At 40.0% G+C, this 14473-nt stretch overlaps 1 protein-coding gene and 1 non-coding gene across 2 annotated transcripts in view; one reads left to right on the forward strand and one right to left on the reverse strand.

The window, feature by feature from the left end:
- Positions 1-2966: 2966 nt before the first annotated feature.
- ttpa (tocopherol (alpha) transfer protein) overlaps positions 2967-14473 on the forward strand; it is a 62194-nt gene continuing 50687 nt past the window's right edge. The window contains exons 1-3 of the mRNA XM_042109759.1: positions 2967-3381; positions 3711-3864; positions 3997-4190. Of these exons, the coding sequence (XP_041965693.1) occupies positions 3160-3381; positions 3711-3864; positions 3997-4190 (570 nt within the window). The 5' untranslated portion in view covers positions 2967-3159. The remainder of the gene's footprint in view (positions 3382-3710; positions 3865-3996; positions 4191-14473) is intronic.
- On the reverse strand, positions 13541-13613 carry trnaf-gaa. The gene has a single exon. It is a non-coding gene; the product is annotated as a tRNA-Phe (tRNA).

Below are 14473 nucleotides of genomic sequence, written 5' to 3' on the forward strand. Positions count from 1 at the left end.
TGTGCTTCACCTGGTCATTATGGGGGTGGGTTACGCACTAGGCGAGGTAGACTGGTTAGGCCGGTGAAGAGGCTAATACAAACTATGGCTCTCCAGAGGGTGCAGAGGAGCTCTGTAGGGAAGTTTTTTTTTTTTCTTTTGTGAAATACTGTATTTTTTTTCTCCATACTGTGTATCTCCCCTTGTGGGGAAAGAATGTCATCATTTTTTCCCTATTGCATTAGGCTATGGTTGTAGGTGGATGTACCCCAGTTAGCAAGGTGTATATGGCACCTTTTTCCTGTGATAAGTTAGAGCTAAGCTAGCCCCTCTAGCTGGCTTCTTACTTCTCTAGTCTGTCACTGGACAGCATTCATGTGCTGGTGGACTTTCTGTCCTTATTATGGGTTCACTGTCCTGCATGTTTTGTATTTTTTTGTTTGTTTGTTTAGTTTGTTTTCTTCATAGGTGAAATTCAGTGAAGTCAGTGAGGGTGAGTGTAGCAGGGTTGAGTGTGTTTCACTGAATTCTCCCCCACTTCAGGTCAAGTTCATGTACATAGTATCTTTTCTCTCTTGGGGTACAGTAAGACGGGGTGTGGTTTTCCCACGGTGGAATCCCTTAAAGGAATTATCCAGAGTAAAATGCACTTTAGATCAATTTACGGATGATTGGGAGTACATATGTTGAGTTGACATCAAAATCATGTCATTCGGATGTGTTTTGAGAAAGTTTGATTTTACCGTTTTACCGTTTTACCGTTTTACCGTAAAACTACCTATAAAAAACATTGCTTTTTCTATTTAGACTTAAGGTAAACATTGTATAAAGTTAGATCTTTTAAAGGAGTACATGTGAAACAGTATAAGAAATGAACAAAAGTGAATGAATTCAACATTTATCACACGGCTCTTCATAATGCTGAAGAATGCTCCATTCACTTGAATGGGCCTTCACAACGTTCGGTGGCCTGATATTTCTCAATAACAGACCGTTGCTAAGTATAACAGACCGCTGTCAAGGAAAATGAGTTTTGTGCTTCTAATTCACGTCTTTCATATCACTCCGCAAGTACTGGTACTTCATTCAAAAGTGAAAGCAGACAGTTGATCAGCTGTGTTCTAAAGAATGTTTGATTCAAGTTCAGCGTGTGTTGTTGTGAACTATTTGTTTCTCAGCAACACGATGAACAGTAACAAATAGGCTATAGCCTAGGCTATCTAGGCTAAAGTATAAAGTCAAATAATTGCGACATATGCTAAGAACAAGCTAAGACTGGCTGCTTGGAGACCGCGTCAACGGGGCCTAAGCATTTGTTAGCCTAGGCATTTGTCAGCAAAGCCTTTATAGTAGTGTAATAGTATTTCTGATATGTTGCTGATTGGATCATAAACGGCCACAGCAACAAAGGGGAATGACTGACTCTTCTCTAATAACTGTGTTACTGTGTAACTGTGTTATTTTCTATATTTCTGATATGTTGCTGATTGGATCATAAACGGCCACAGCAATGAAGAAAAGTGAAAGTGATTGATAATGACTGACTGACTATTACTATTATACATGCTCCAAATGTAAAGCACTTTGAGCTGCATTCTGTGTATGAAAGGTGCTATACAAATAAAGCTTGTTATTATTATTATTATTATTATAAAGAGTCATATCGTGGGGAGTTTATTGTTTCGTTTTGGCAAGTAGCCGTGTAATAAGCGGGATAATGTATAGAACGTAGGTCATTATCGGGAAATAGGTCCCTCCACTGCGCGTCGGGGTCCAGTTCGTCCTGTCAGGACCTATTTACCGATAATGACCGGCGTTCTATACATTATCCCTTACTTAACAACATATATGTGTACAAAGAATGCCATATAATAATTTAAAGAAAACTGTAAATACATATTAGACCAAATAAATAAAAAATAATTTGCTTCTTATTGACAAAGTAATAACTGGATAAACATCTATGTTATGAAAAAAATACAAAATGTGGAGGTTGCACCGGTACATTGCTGAACAGCCAAGAAGTTGGTCTATAATGATATACCTTCAGATTTTGTAATTTAACTAACTTTTTATTTTCAAAATTAAAAACTGTTTTATCCAAATTTTCAAGAATCAGTGAGCTGTTCAACTGTTAAAAACTAAATTACTGTACAGCTGGTAAATACACGCATTGACAGGGTACCCGGGTGTAAATAATATTGTTGATTATGGACACCCGTGCACATTGCTGACTATATGAACACCCCCGTGACCAAAGGGTAGGGTAAGAAGCTACAGCTTATATCACCCTCCCCCCTTGTCTGCCTTAAACTTCACTAAACAATTTCCAAGGCTATTTAAAGAGTATATTTAGTAATTGTGTCAATCTCAGATGCTGTGAGAAGAAATCCCGTTTGCTCTGCCGACAGTCAGCCAGTGTTCAGTAATAAGTTAATGCAAATGCTGTTATGACTTAATAAATACAAATAACAATGAAATGCATTTAATCTTCATGTTGTTTTTTTTTTGTAAAAAATCTATATTGACATATTAATAGGCTAATTTAACAATATGAGCCTAGGATGGATATACTAGGACATAGCAATTCATTATAAACTAATATAGACATATTGCAAAATTCAAAATTAAATAAATGTAAAGATTCAATGTAGAAGCAATCATTTGGCATAATTATGGCCTCACTTTGGGTCAGTTTTAGCTACTTTTTGGCTGGATTTGGGGGATTTTGGACTCTTTTGGGGACAGTTATGGTCATATTTTGGAATGCCACAATTGGTTTTGGGGGAGTTTTGGCCTCCTTTTGTTTTGATTCTGGCAAGCCAAACTTGAGCCATATATGGGGCGTAGGCCTACATCCTTCCAAAACTCTGTCAAAATGGCAAGTTTGGGCCAAATTTGGGCCATAATGAGTTTGCTATCTGGGTTAGGCCTATAGCCTAGCCTATAGGACCAGGGTCAGTGGTCTGCTGGTCAAATCGGTAACAATATGTTACCTATTCTAGTCAGCCATAGCCTGCTGCTGTTTGGATAGGAAAGGGTAAACACCTTTGCCACATAACGTTTTCAGTCAGAGTTTAATATGGGCAAAGGCTAAACTTGGACATACATGTGTGCGCGAAGTAGGAATTCAGGCTGTAGGTTATATGGTAGCCTTTAAGCCACATTCGAGTTTTTCAAATGTGGTCAAGGCATGACGTGAAGTTTGGAGAGGAACGCGACATAGGCCTACCTTTAGAAAATGTGAACGATTTAACTGATGACTCGCTGAAAGTGTATGTTTCTAAGTTAAGGGATAGAGCAGAGCAAGAGGCAAACATTTCATGTGAACTGCATCTTTCAGATCACTTTTTAGTTAGGTTTCTAAGGGCGAGAGATTTTGATGTTGACTTATCATTTAAGGTTAGTATGAGCTCTTTCCCTGTCTAAAAAAAGTTCTAGCCTAGGCTTAACACTCGGGCATTTACTGCAGTTTCCATAGCGAAACAATGTTAGCTGTTCGAACTTGTGAACGTAGGCCTATAGGTCAAGGCCTACTGTAGGCTATTTATTTAGATCATATTTGTAAGTTGCTGAATGTAAACAACCTTGTAATCGGGATTGGTCCTTTGCATTTGGATAGTAAATTAGATTGGTAGCCTAGTCTGCCACTGCAATATTGAGAAAGGCTATTCAGGGATTTGCAAATGTAGGCTAAAAGGACGAAAACGCATTCGTGCTGTCTTCCACAGTTATTGGTGAACTACGTTAAATGGAGAAAAGAGTGTCCCGAAATAGCATTAAATCTTCACCCATCGTCAGTGTTGGGTCTTCTGCAAAACAACTACCATGGCGTACTTCGATCTCGGGACCACACGGGAAGCAGAGTTCTAATTTATCGAATAGGTGAGTTTGTTCTGTCGATCTCAATTACATTCAAATGGGTCACGTCTTTGTAGCAGAGACGTTAGGTCTGTTATGCCTGTCATAGCCTCTGATTAAATTACCGAGGTGATTTGTCTTTGTATATTTACTTAGGGCGTTGGAATCCCAAGCATTTCACTGCATATGAGGTATTCCGAGTCAGCCTCATCACATCAGAACTGATAGTACGGGAGACGGAAACGCAAAGACATGGACTCAAAGCTATTTTTGATCTTCAAGGATGGTGCTTTTCACACGCTCTTCAGATAAACCCCTCTTTGGCTAAACATATATCATCTGTACTCACGGTAGGTTCACGTAATAATGAAACCGCAAGCGGCGATGACGAGCCCGAGCACATAGGTTCCCCAACCCGTGACACAGGCTGAAAACAAAGCCTATTGACAATTATGAGAGTGAATATTGATGCAGGACGTCCGCTAAAGGTATTATATGGGGCTGTCAAACGATTAACCCTTACGTCCCCGACCGTTCTAATTTCGTTACAATTGTAACAATGACCAATTGTCTAATATCTCAGCTGTCCAATGACTGATTTTATTTCTGAAATCTTCCTTGTAATGCTGACAACATAAGTGTAAGTGGTCTCCGGGGACCAAACAACATTTTTCCATAAGGTGCTACATGACCACCAAGTTTCGTGTGCCCCGGTGTTTCGGTGTCCTGGGAATCGTTGAATCTTTGACAATCTATATGACCGCTACGCTAGTGGCGGTTATAATTATTCTCACATATTTCTTAAAGTGACAGGCATTCAATTACACACACCACCAATTTGCACTCAATTAGACCTTCACACAACATTAAAGATATGCCTAAGTGTAATAGTTTAAAAATCAATATGAAGTATTCAAATGACTACATATTTTTAGCACTAATAATTATCCCAGACGGCACACATAAATCTTACCGATGTCGGGCCGATGAATGCCGTTAGAGTCTAGAAGACATCGCATAGGAAGCGTTTGCTCATTGGCAAGACATTGCCGGGATGTCTGCAAATCATCGAAAACGACAATGAGCCAATGTTTCAATGACTCATCAAAGCTATGCCCACCCCCGGCTTATACAACCTTTATTTATTTAGGTCGGAACTTATCAGAAGACACAAGAAAGAGGCCAGAAATATTTTCAATTCATTTTATTGAATGTTTAAAAAAGTCTGAATGATGAAAAAATGCTGTTAGAAAATGTTCCCTAAGAAAATGTGCTATTCTTACACCCAAGCATATTGCTGTCCTTGTACCGGTAATCATGGATGCTGTAGTGTTAACATTTCGCCATAGCCGCTAGCTAGGTTTAACATACTTCCAGTGTTAGCTCAACTAGCTAACGTGAATTAGTTCACAACGAAGTTGTAATTACCCCAAAACAGCTCTTTATAAAGTAATGTACACCAAGTTATGGCTTAGCCTATAGCAGGCAAATATATAAACAGTCATACAGTTGACACAATGCCTATTTTCTGACAATTTACATGAGTGAATTTACCAACCTGAAAATCGCTGCTCCAGGAGGCTGATCTGACGTGCCTGGCTGCCTGCTACACACGCAAAAAAAAGAACAGATGGCGGGATCTGCTTTGGGTAGTAGGAACGATCAAAAGCCAACATACATGGAAGCTGGGGTTAAAAAAACAGATAGCGGGATCTGCTTTGGATAGTAGGAACGATCAAAAGCCAACATACATGGAAGCGACTTCAGGCCGATACCCCTGCGACATTATTATATGGGAGGATTCCATGCTGATCTGAAACCGACATCGAGCAGATGTATGTGTGCTGTCTGGGATGTAAGGGATAATGTATAGAACGCCGGTCATTATTGGGAAAATAAGTCCCGCCAGGACGAACCGGCCCCCGACGCACAGCGGAGGGGTTTTGTTCCGTCCTGAAGGGACTTATTTTCCCAATAATGACCGGCGTTCTATACATTATCCCGCTTATTACACGGCTACTTGCCAAAACGAAATAATAACTCCCCACGACATGACTTTAGCCTACATAGCCTAGCCTATATGTTACCGTTCATCGTGGCATTTGCTGAGAAACAAATAGTTTGCAACAACACACGCTGAACTTGAATCAAACATTCTTCTTCTTCAGCTGATCAACCGTCTGCTTTCACTTTTGAATGAAGTTCGTCCTTGCGTAGTGAAATGCAAGACGTATCAGAAGCACAAAACCTGACAGCGGTTATTATATGTTTTACCATAGAACTTTGGGAAATCCCATTCAAGCCAATGGAGCGTTCTACTTGCCTTGTGAAGAGCCGTGTAATAAGCAGATTATAAAATACTATACATTATTAACAAAATAATGATATACTCTATACTATATATATGAATTCCAAAATATATGAAATAGAAACACATGACTTAAGCCATCATTTTCCATGTGTGGAGGGTTGAGCAGAATCTAGGATGGCCACTGGTTTGAATGATCACACTATAATCAATATTTCTGATGACGTCAAGGTGGTGGGGGCCCCCAAAATCAAATCAAATTTTTATAAAGTCTCAAAAAAGTAAAAAAACATTTGTGCAATTCCTGACTTGTTATTGATATCGAAACAATAATTTTGGTATTTTGACAAAACTACTGCACTCGCCTGGACCCAAACAAGCAACTCGCAGCATTTCAGATCAGGAATTGAGTGCAAAAGCAAGTGAGCTAAAAACCCCAGTATAAAGCAGCCTATATTAGCCTCTCAACACTGGGAGGGAGGTTTACACAACATCGGCTGCATATGTATAGCTACGTAGCCTACCAGCTGGCTACCATTACACAGGCAACCATGTTTTTCCTCAAGATCATCCTTAACATTACCTAGAGGTTGCTTATCTCTGGGGTTACAGTTAGCTTGATTTGCCTTCCTTCAGAGCTGTTCGTAGTTGCCTCCATGTCTGTGTCTGTTTATCTGTCATTATTTGAGTTGCTGTACAGTATCCAGGTCAGATCCCGATGGCTGGCTGTTACACTCATTTGAAATAAGACAACTTAAAAATCTTCTAACGTCCATTGTGTGTGTAATGACTAGTTAACTACAGGACTACCTACCTGATAGCTGAATCACTGCACAAGAGGGAATAGTGTGGAATGTTACAACTCATATCACATGACACCAGCTCTCAAAAAATAATCTTATGTCTTATGAGCAATCTTATGAATTCAGGTTTATTACCTATCATCCCCCCCCCCCCCCCCCCCACACACACACACACACAAACTCTGTGTATGGACACTTTGTAATCCAACAATGCACTCCAATGTGGTGTGTGTGTGAAATGCACTCACCTGATGTGTGTAATACATTTGTTTTGTGAGTTTTATACATTGGAAGCACGTTTTATACTGCCGGCATTGCCAGCAAGAAGATTCAGTGACATAAGAGGGCACTATGGAGTCCCTGGGCCACATCTGGGGCCAAACCTCTGTCCCTGAGTAGAGACAGGGATGATGTGAGTGCCACATTTTGTGAGTTTTCATCCATTTCAACCTACCTACACACACAATATAAAATCAGTACACCAAGCTTGAAGTGAGTCTGATGAAACATCTCAAAATAGTGAAGCTAAACCAGTGAAATAGCCAGAGGGGTTACCAGGATGTCATCTTTGGGGGGCATTTAGCTTATTTGGGGGGGCAATAATAAATGGGCGCAAAAGGTATCATCACAATCTTTTAGTGCAGGGCCCTTGGCAGACACACGGGGCCCATAGCCTAGACTACATAGGCTATATAGTGGTAGTTGTTAAACCAGGTGAATAAAATATAACAGTATGTATGGTTTCCCAGTGCCATTTGTAGTGTTGTTGTAGACCAATACAACTCAAATCCAATACAATAATAGTTATTTACAAAATCATAGATGTTCTGTAGGCTATCTATTTATCTTATGCATCAGTCAGGAGCCATAGCCAATGAAAAATACATTATAAGAATTTTAGTGTGTCACAATTTTTGTTTTGATACTGATAATAAATCAAGAATTTTGATACTTTCTTGATTTGATTTGGGAGCCCCCCCACCACACCAGTGGAGATCATAGACATTACACGACATAGACTCCCCAACACACTCACTGAAAAGGTGGCTTCATATCATATGTTGGTATTTCATACATTTTGAAATGTATTATTTATGATCTGCCTAATTACCAGCTAAAATACATAGTAGCCTACAGTAAGTTGAATATTTCATATTGATTTTTATTTTGACTTACATTTTACACATTATCATATTGACTTAGATTTAACTTTAATGTCATTACAGTAGGCTACAGTGTGTAGGTCAAATTGAGTGCCTGTCACTTTAAGAATGTGAGAGTAATTAGGCTTCAGCGTAATTAGGCTTTAGGTCAAAGCGTGCGTTGCTTTGGCTGAATAAGTTGATATTGAAATTTGAAACAGCACCCAATTCATTACAACCTCATTTATGAGAGGCACAGGTTGTTGGACATTTTACGTGTTTTTCTTTCACGACAGGTTATGCTTTGTGCCTAGGCTGGGCCAGTAGAGAAAACGTAGACCTACAAAAGTACAATACTTGACAGCATAGACTGGATAAAATAGCTTGACAGTCAGAAACATTTAATTCCAATCTTTGAGGGACTGATTCTTTCCTCAGTATGTGATCCCTTCACCAATTCTGTCTCAATCATGTACGCAAAACTGGCTTTGGTGCATAAGATAAGCAGATCTTGAAGTGAGTAGCCTAGTCTTCTTCAGTTTATTGGCTGATTCATCGTTCATTTGTTGCATACGCCACCTACTTTACAGGAGTGTGTAGAGTGTTGCGAAGTGAGTAGTACTATTGACTAGTTGCACGAAAGGCTCTCGGTGAGCTCGTTTGTTTCCTGTGGAGCCAGGAGTGTTTGAACCTGCCGCTATTCTGAATGTAATTAGTTACCGTGTCTCCATCCAACTTCCTAATGCGCATTTTATCTATTCCAATAATGGCGGCCTTACATTGTACGATTTTGGTTTTTTGGTTTTCACAGTCGGCGACTACATTTCCAAAGTCGGACAGAAATCATGGGAGTTGTACTTGAATCGTGGCGCACTCCCGTCAACTAGATCATTTAGTGTAAGGTGCCAATCTTTTTTTAATCAGTTTTAAGTCAGTCGGAGTCAGTCTTTTTCTAGTTTTGCCGTTACGACAATATCAAACATGTTTGATATTATTGCAAGTCTTTTTAGTAGGGATGCACGATATATCGGCGACCAATATATTATTAGCCGATAAGTGAAAAAATGAAAATATTATTATCGGTCCGATAACAGAATTCTGGCCGATAATTTGCGCCGATATTTTTTAAAGTCCTAATTTAGGCCTACGTAAGGTCCGTCTGGCTACACTGAGCTAACCTACTTGAGCTTGGTTGGCTATACTTTTTCCTCAATATAATGTCAGCGGTGTGAATGTATTTCACCACAAAATCTGTGGATATGCGTTCATTTGGGAATCTGTGCATCTCAAAATCCTCTCGTGAATGATCCGCCATTTAACCTTAACAGAGCGGAGCTCAGCCCTATCTAGAGCCGTCTTGTGCTGGTGTGTTTACACTTTACCGCGCTGGTCGGGGAAACAAATAAACAAACTCATTAGTGGGACGAGTACATAAGTAGGCCTAGTTGTGTTTTAGTATATTATTTGCATTACTTTAGCTTGGGTTTTGTATTATTACCTAGAAACATGCTAACCATTCGTGCTTCAGTTCCAGACAGGTCATCATAATATGTTATTAAAACCTTCGGGGCTAACGCCTTCCATTTTTGCTGCAGCAGGTTGTGCACAACAGAGTAGACGGAGATAAGATACAGTCTGAGGAGTTGCAGCTTTATTCAGTTACCCGCAGTTGAAACTAAACCTAAGTTTCCCTCACAAACTCTGATTTGGTCGCTATACTGTAGCTTATTCCAAGCTGAGCCGTTTATGAGCGTTTAGTCCTAAATGAAAACGATTCAAACTCTCTAGCCACTCACTCGCAATTCACTGACGTCAGGTTCACTTAAAGGAGCCACACATACTGTAGGGCTAGGCTACTGTTATGTTGTTGACTGCCTTACTATTGAGGACTATTATGAGTTCTGTCCATCATTTGGTGGTAGGTAAAATTACTGCAATAAAATTATGCTTATTAAATGCTTTCCCCAAATCACTTTTCACAATTTTTTTTCAAGAGTAATATTATCGGTTATCGTATCGGTATCGGCCACAACAAACCAATAAATATCGGTTATCGTTATCGGCCCTAAAATTCCATATCGGTGCATCTCTACTTTTTAGTCCTGGCTCATGCAAATAGTGACGTGAACAATATAAAAACCAATAGTGACCTCTCTCCAACACCAAACAGGAAGGGGCTAAGTAGGCGACAGCTGTAGCCTATATGATTATTTGTTATTTAATTTCTTATAAATTATTAGTCGGCTATTATCACGTGACAGAACAACTCTATATCTATTAGGGATGTCACACATTCAGAGGCGATTCTAAGGTCTGTGGGGGCCCTAAGCAAAAATTCCTAGGGGGCCCTATCGACCAGTGTTCATCACCATTATGTTAGGCTATAAATAATCTGACACCAACGAAAAATGTATGAAATAAAGCCTTTTTTTATTCCAAATGTTCCAAACATGAAAAACCTTGTTATTTTGAAAAAATAAATGTGAAGAATAAAAAAGTTAATAAATAACTAAAAATGACTTTAAAACTCCAATATAAACTTTGTACAAAATATAAAGTATAGAAATGAAATAGTTTTATTGGGGTCCTATACCCAAAATTAGTAATTCATTTCTCTTAATGAACTCTATTTTATCTCCCCTTTCAATATTGTGACACTAGGCACTAGGCTACTATAAGTTTGGCATTGATGGACAGTTTAGCACGGAGCCTGACTAATTCTAATTACTTCTTTGGATAAAGTCTATATTACTTTTATTCTTATATAAAGAGGAATGGAAAGAAAATGTCCATCCTACCTGGATTCACAAATGCAAAGCCTGTGTAGGCCTATCTGATATGCAACAACGCTGTTGCTGTTTAAAAAGAATAGCCGATCATACCGCACTACGAAACGCAGCGGCACCTTGGTGGTCTATCTGCTCCAAACAGAGGCACAAAAGTGCAACATTGAAGCACTGGCCGAGGGCTATGCACAGAGTAGGCTAACAGGATCCAGTGCGTTCTGGTGTTCTTTCTACCACTTGCAGTCTAATTGGTGAATAGGCTATTTTGTAAATCGATATTGTAAAATAAAATGTTTTTAAAAATTGGACTGCCACAATAATTTGGCTGGGCCGAGCCATAATTTGCCTGTTGCCGACCCAAGTAAAACACCCATTCAGCCTACCGGGAGTTCGTGCGTTAATGTTTATTATCTTCTAGCAAGTGTCTGTGTCAGTTTAAGGACAAGAAACAGTGTATCAAAGGGTAAAATATTAGAAGCCAAAGAGAATCGTTGATAACAGAACAAGTTACGATGTAAAATTAAAAATCTTTGGCAGAACACGATTAATGTGATTTAAAAAATGAATGCGTGCTTGGTCCTTATCGCATTGCGCAGAAATGTAAACATGATGTTAACCATCTCCTTGCTTAACTAGTTGTAACTATCGCTAGCTAGCTCAAGTATATTGTCATTTGCAAACCATGTTCAATCTTTCTGCCAATTAGCATTACTATAACTTCATTAAATCAATGCCAAACTCCGATGTTGATCCGTCATCACTTTACACCCTCGATTGACCTTTACCACAGTAGCCAAAATATGTGCTGATTATTTGAACTCTTTTCAGATGTACTGTTTGTACAACAGAACAGGAGCACGCAACATCACATAATCCATCATTCCATCTCTATGGACGAAATTCTCGCTTGTCGCACGGGAAAACACGCTGAGACCAGGTCTCGGGGCCCCCCAGCGGCTCGGGGCTCCAAGCAGTTGTCTGCCTTGCCTGTTGACAAAGTGCGCCTCTGCACACATGAAACAATGCTGCAGAACCACGAAAAGATTACTTTGATATAGGGTATCATATGAGTTCCTGTTGATATGTAGTGCACGATGGATATAATTTAAAGGAATCTAGTAGCAGTCTTGTAAATAGTGACCCTGCATGATCCCTAGTTGTTGCAAAATCATAGTCTGTGACTAGTCTGTGACTCAACAACTCTATCACTTGTCTCTAGATGTGAGAGGCTCTGAGACTGTAGTCTTTCAAAAATCTTTTCCAAATCTTTGCAAAGTCTTTCAGTGTAAGGAGGGCATAAGAAATCCCGGTTGGAAACACGTGAAATGCGCATCTATATTTGATTCGCTACAGGGGGATGGATTAACTCTCGATGCGCATAAGGTATAATGCGAATAAAGTTGATGGAAACGGTTTATTCGCATCGTGTGACGTAACCTTCAGAGAATCTCAGCAATCTTTGGCGTTTCCCCAACATTAGGCAACTTCATCTCTTCTTCAACTCTTGCTTGTTCCGGTAGAATAAAACAAACTGAATACACACATCGGTGCACAGTTGTTTTGCTGACGCCAAAGTTTTCGCCAACAACTCTGTATTAGGCACATGTCGCAAGTTTATACAACTAGTGCAGTGCCCGTTCAAACATGCTATTCCTGTAGAAAACCTGTAGCCTAATTACATGCCCGCAGGTATGCCTGCTTTAAAGCTGCAGTTGGCAAGTCTGACAGATTGAGGGGACTCTCATGCCCCTCCCACACTACCACCGAGCACCCTCTCATCGAGTTTGTGCCCGTCAGTGCACACCAGACTGCACCAGACTGTGATTAACAGTCAGATCTCACACAGCCCTGCTCTGATTGGACCAGAAGAACCGGGAGCTGTGGATTTTTGCAAAACAAATAACAGGCTCTAAGTGGAGGTAGAAGTGCAGGTTTTTTCTAAAACCAGCTGATTTATGTTGTTCTGTTGGAGCATAGTGTCGGTTTCAGTGAATATGATTAAAAAAAATCTTGCCAACTGCAGCTTTAACAATAGGATGATTGGGAAAAACATCATTCCAGCTGAGCATTCAATAATGAATACTGAATATCATAACATATTAGCCTATAATTAATGTGCAGTAAGCAGAATTTAGGCATGGCTGCATGTGACATTTCTACAGATCAGAATGACATAAGCCTAACAACTGTTTTGAGTTAAGGCTATAAGTAGTATATTATCATGAACTATCTGTCAAAATAAGCCCCGCCCCCTGAAACGTCATAAATCGCGTCATAACCACGCCTCCTTTTTATGCAAATTAGCCGCGTGGTTGTCGCCACGTGTTGTTTGTTATTGTTATTGTTTTGTGAGTCATGTGACAGTCATGTGACTGGTGTCAAACCCCTGGGCGGCCATATTGGATGTAAAGTCATGTGACAGTCATGTGTCTGGTGTCAAACAATGCCACGCCCCCTTGGCATCCATATTGGATGTAGTGTCATGTGACAGTCATGTGCCTGATGTCAAACCCCTGGGCGGCCATATTGGCCCCCAAACCCCCATGTGTGTTTTGTGGATAATGGGGAATCAGATAAACTTTGTAAGAGTTGTATATGTTTAGTGGTAAATGGGGCTAAATACAAAAAAAAAAAAAAAGAAAAAAAGAAAGAAAATGGAGTTGCCGGAACCCGGATTCGAACCAGGGATCTTTAGATTTTCAATCTAACGCTCTCCCAACTGAGCTATTTCGGCTGCAGGGCTTCAATGGTATGCAATGCATCCTACTTTGTAGGGGTGGTGTTTTGTCCGGGCATGTCTCTGAGTGTGTTGTTTGAGACCCCTTTCATGTCGGGGGTCTGCCTACTACCTACGTACACTAGTGCTGATAACATTGTAAAAGACCTGTTTATGAGTAGTGACGTCTGTATGCAGACACCTGGTTATCTATAAACCCTTTTGTAGTGGGTGTGTTTTGCCCCGGCGTGTCTCTAGGATTGAGATTATAAAAGCTGTGGGTGATGTATAGCTATCATTGTTAGCAGTGATTTCGAACAGAACTTACCATGGCTGACATGATTGAATCGGCAAAATCAAAGAGACGGATTACACTCACCCCTGTTAGCGCTATCGAATCCTGAAATGACTTATGCACCGCAAAGGAGGAGACCTGAAACTTTTGTTAATTTTCTGAGTAAACCTAATGATGGCGTGGAATACCAATGGTTGTTGAACGATGGGCGCATCGGAGGCTATGTTTTTGACAAGGAAGATCGCAGTGTGAAGCTATACGCATTGACATCTCCGGATTTGGCGTTTTCAGACGACATGGCGTACATTTCATTTTGTGATGCAGATTGGGTAATGTTTAGGGACTCTTGGAAGGATATTGTACAGCCTGCTATGGACAGTCGCTACACAGCATCATGGAATAGTCCAGCCTATGTCAAGTCTTACCACATGTATGCTAACTGTCCACAGGATTTCATTCGCCTGTCTAGCAGTGCATACAGAAGACCTACATATTATAATGAAAAAGATTTGAATGAATTCGCATATACACCTAAAGTGGAGTATCTTTGGAAAGACCGGCATGTTCTAAGTGATGTTTTCAA

The sequence above is a fragment of the Alosa sapidissima genome, chromosome 1 (genome assembly GCF_018492685.1).
Source record: "Alosa sapidissima isolate fAloSap1 chromosome 1, fAloSap1.pri, whole genome shotgun sequence".
Taxonomy (NCBI): domain Eukaryota; kingdom Metazoa; phylum Chordata; class Actinopteri; order Clupeiformes; family Clupeidae; genus Alosa; species Alosa sapidissima.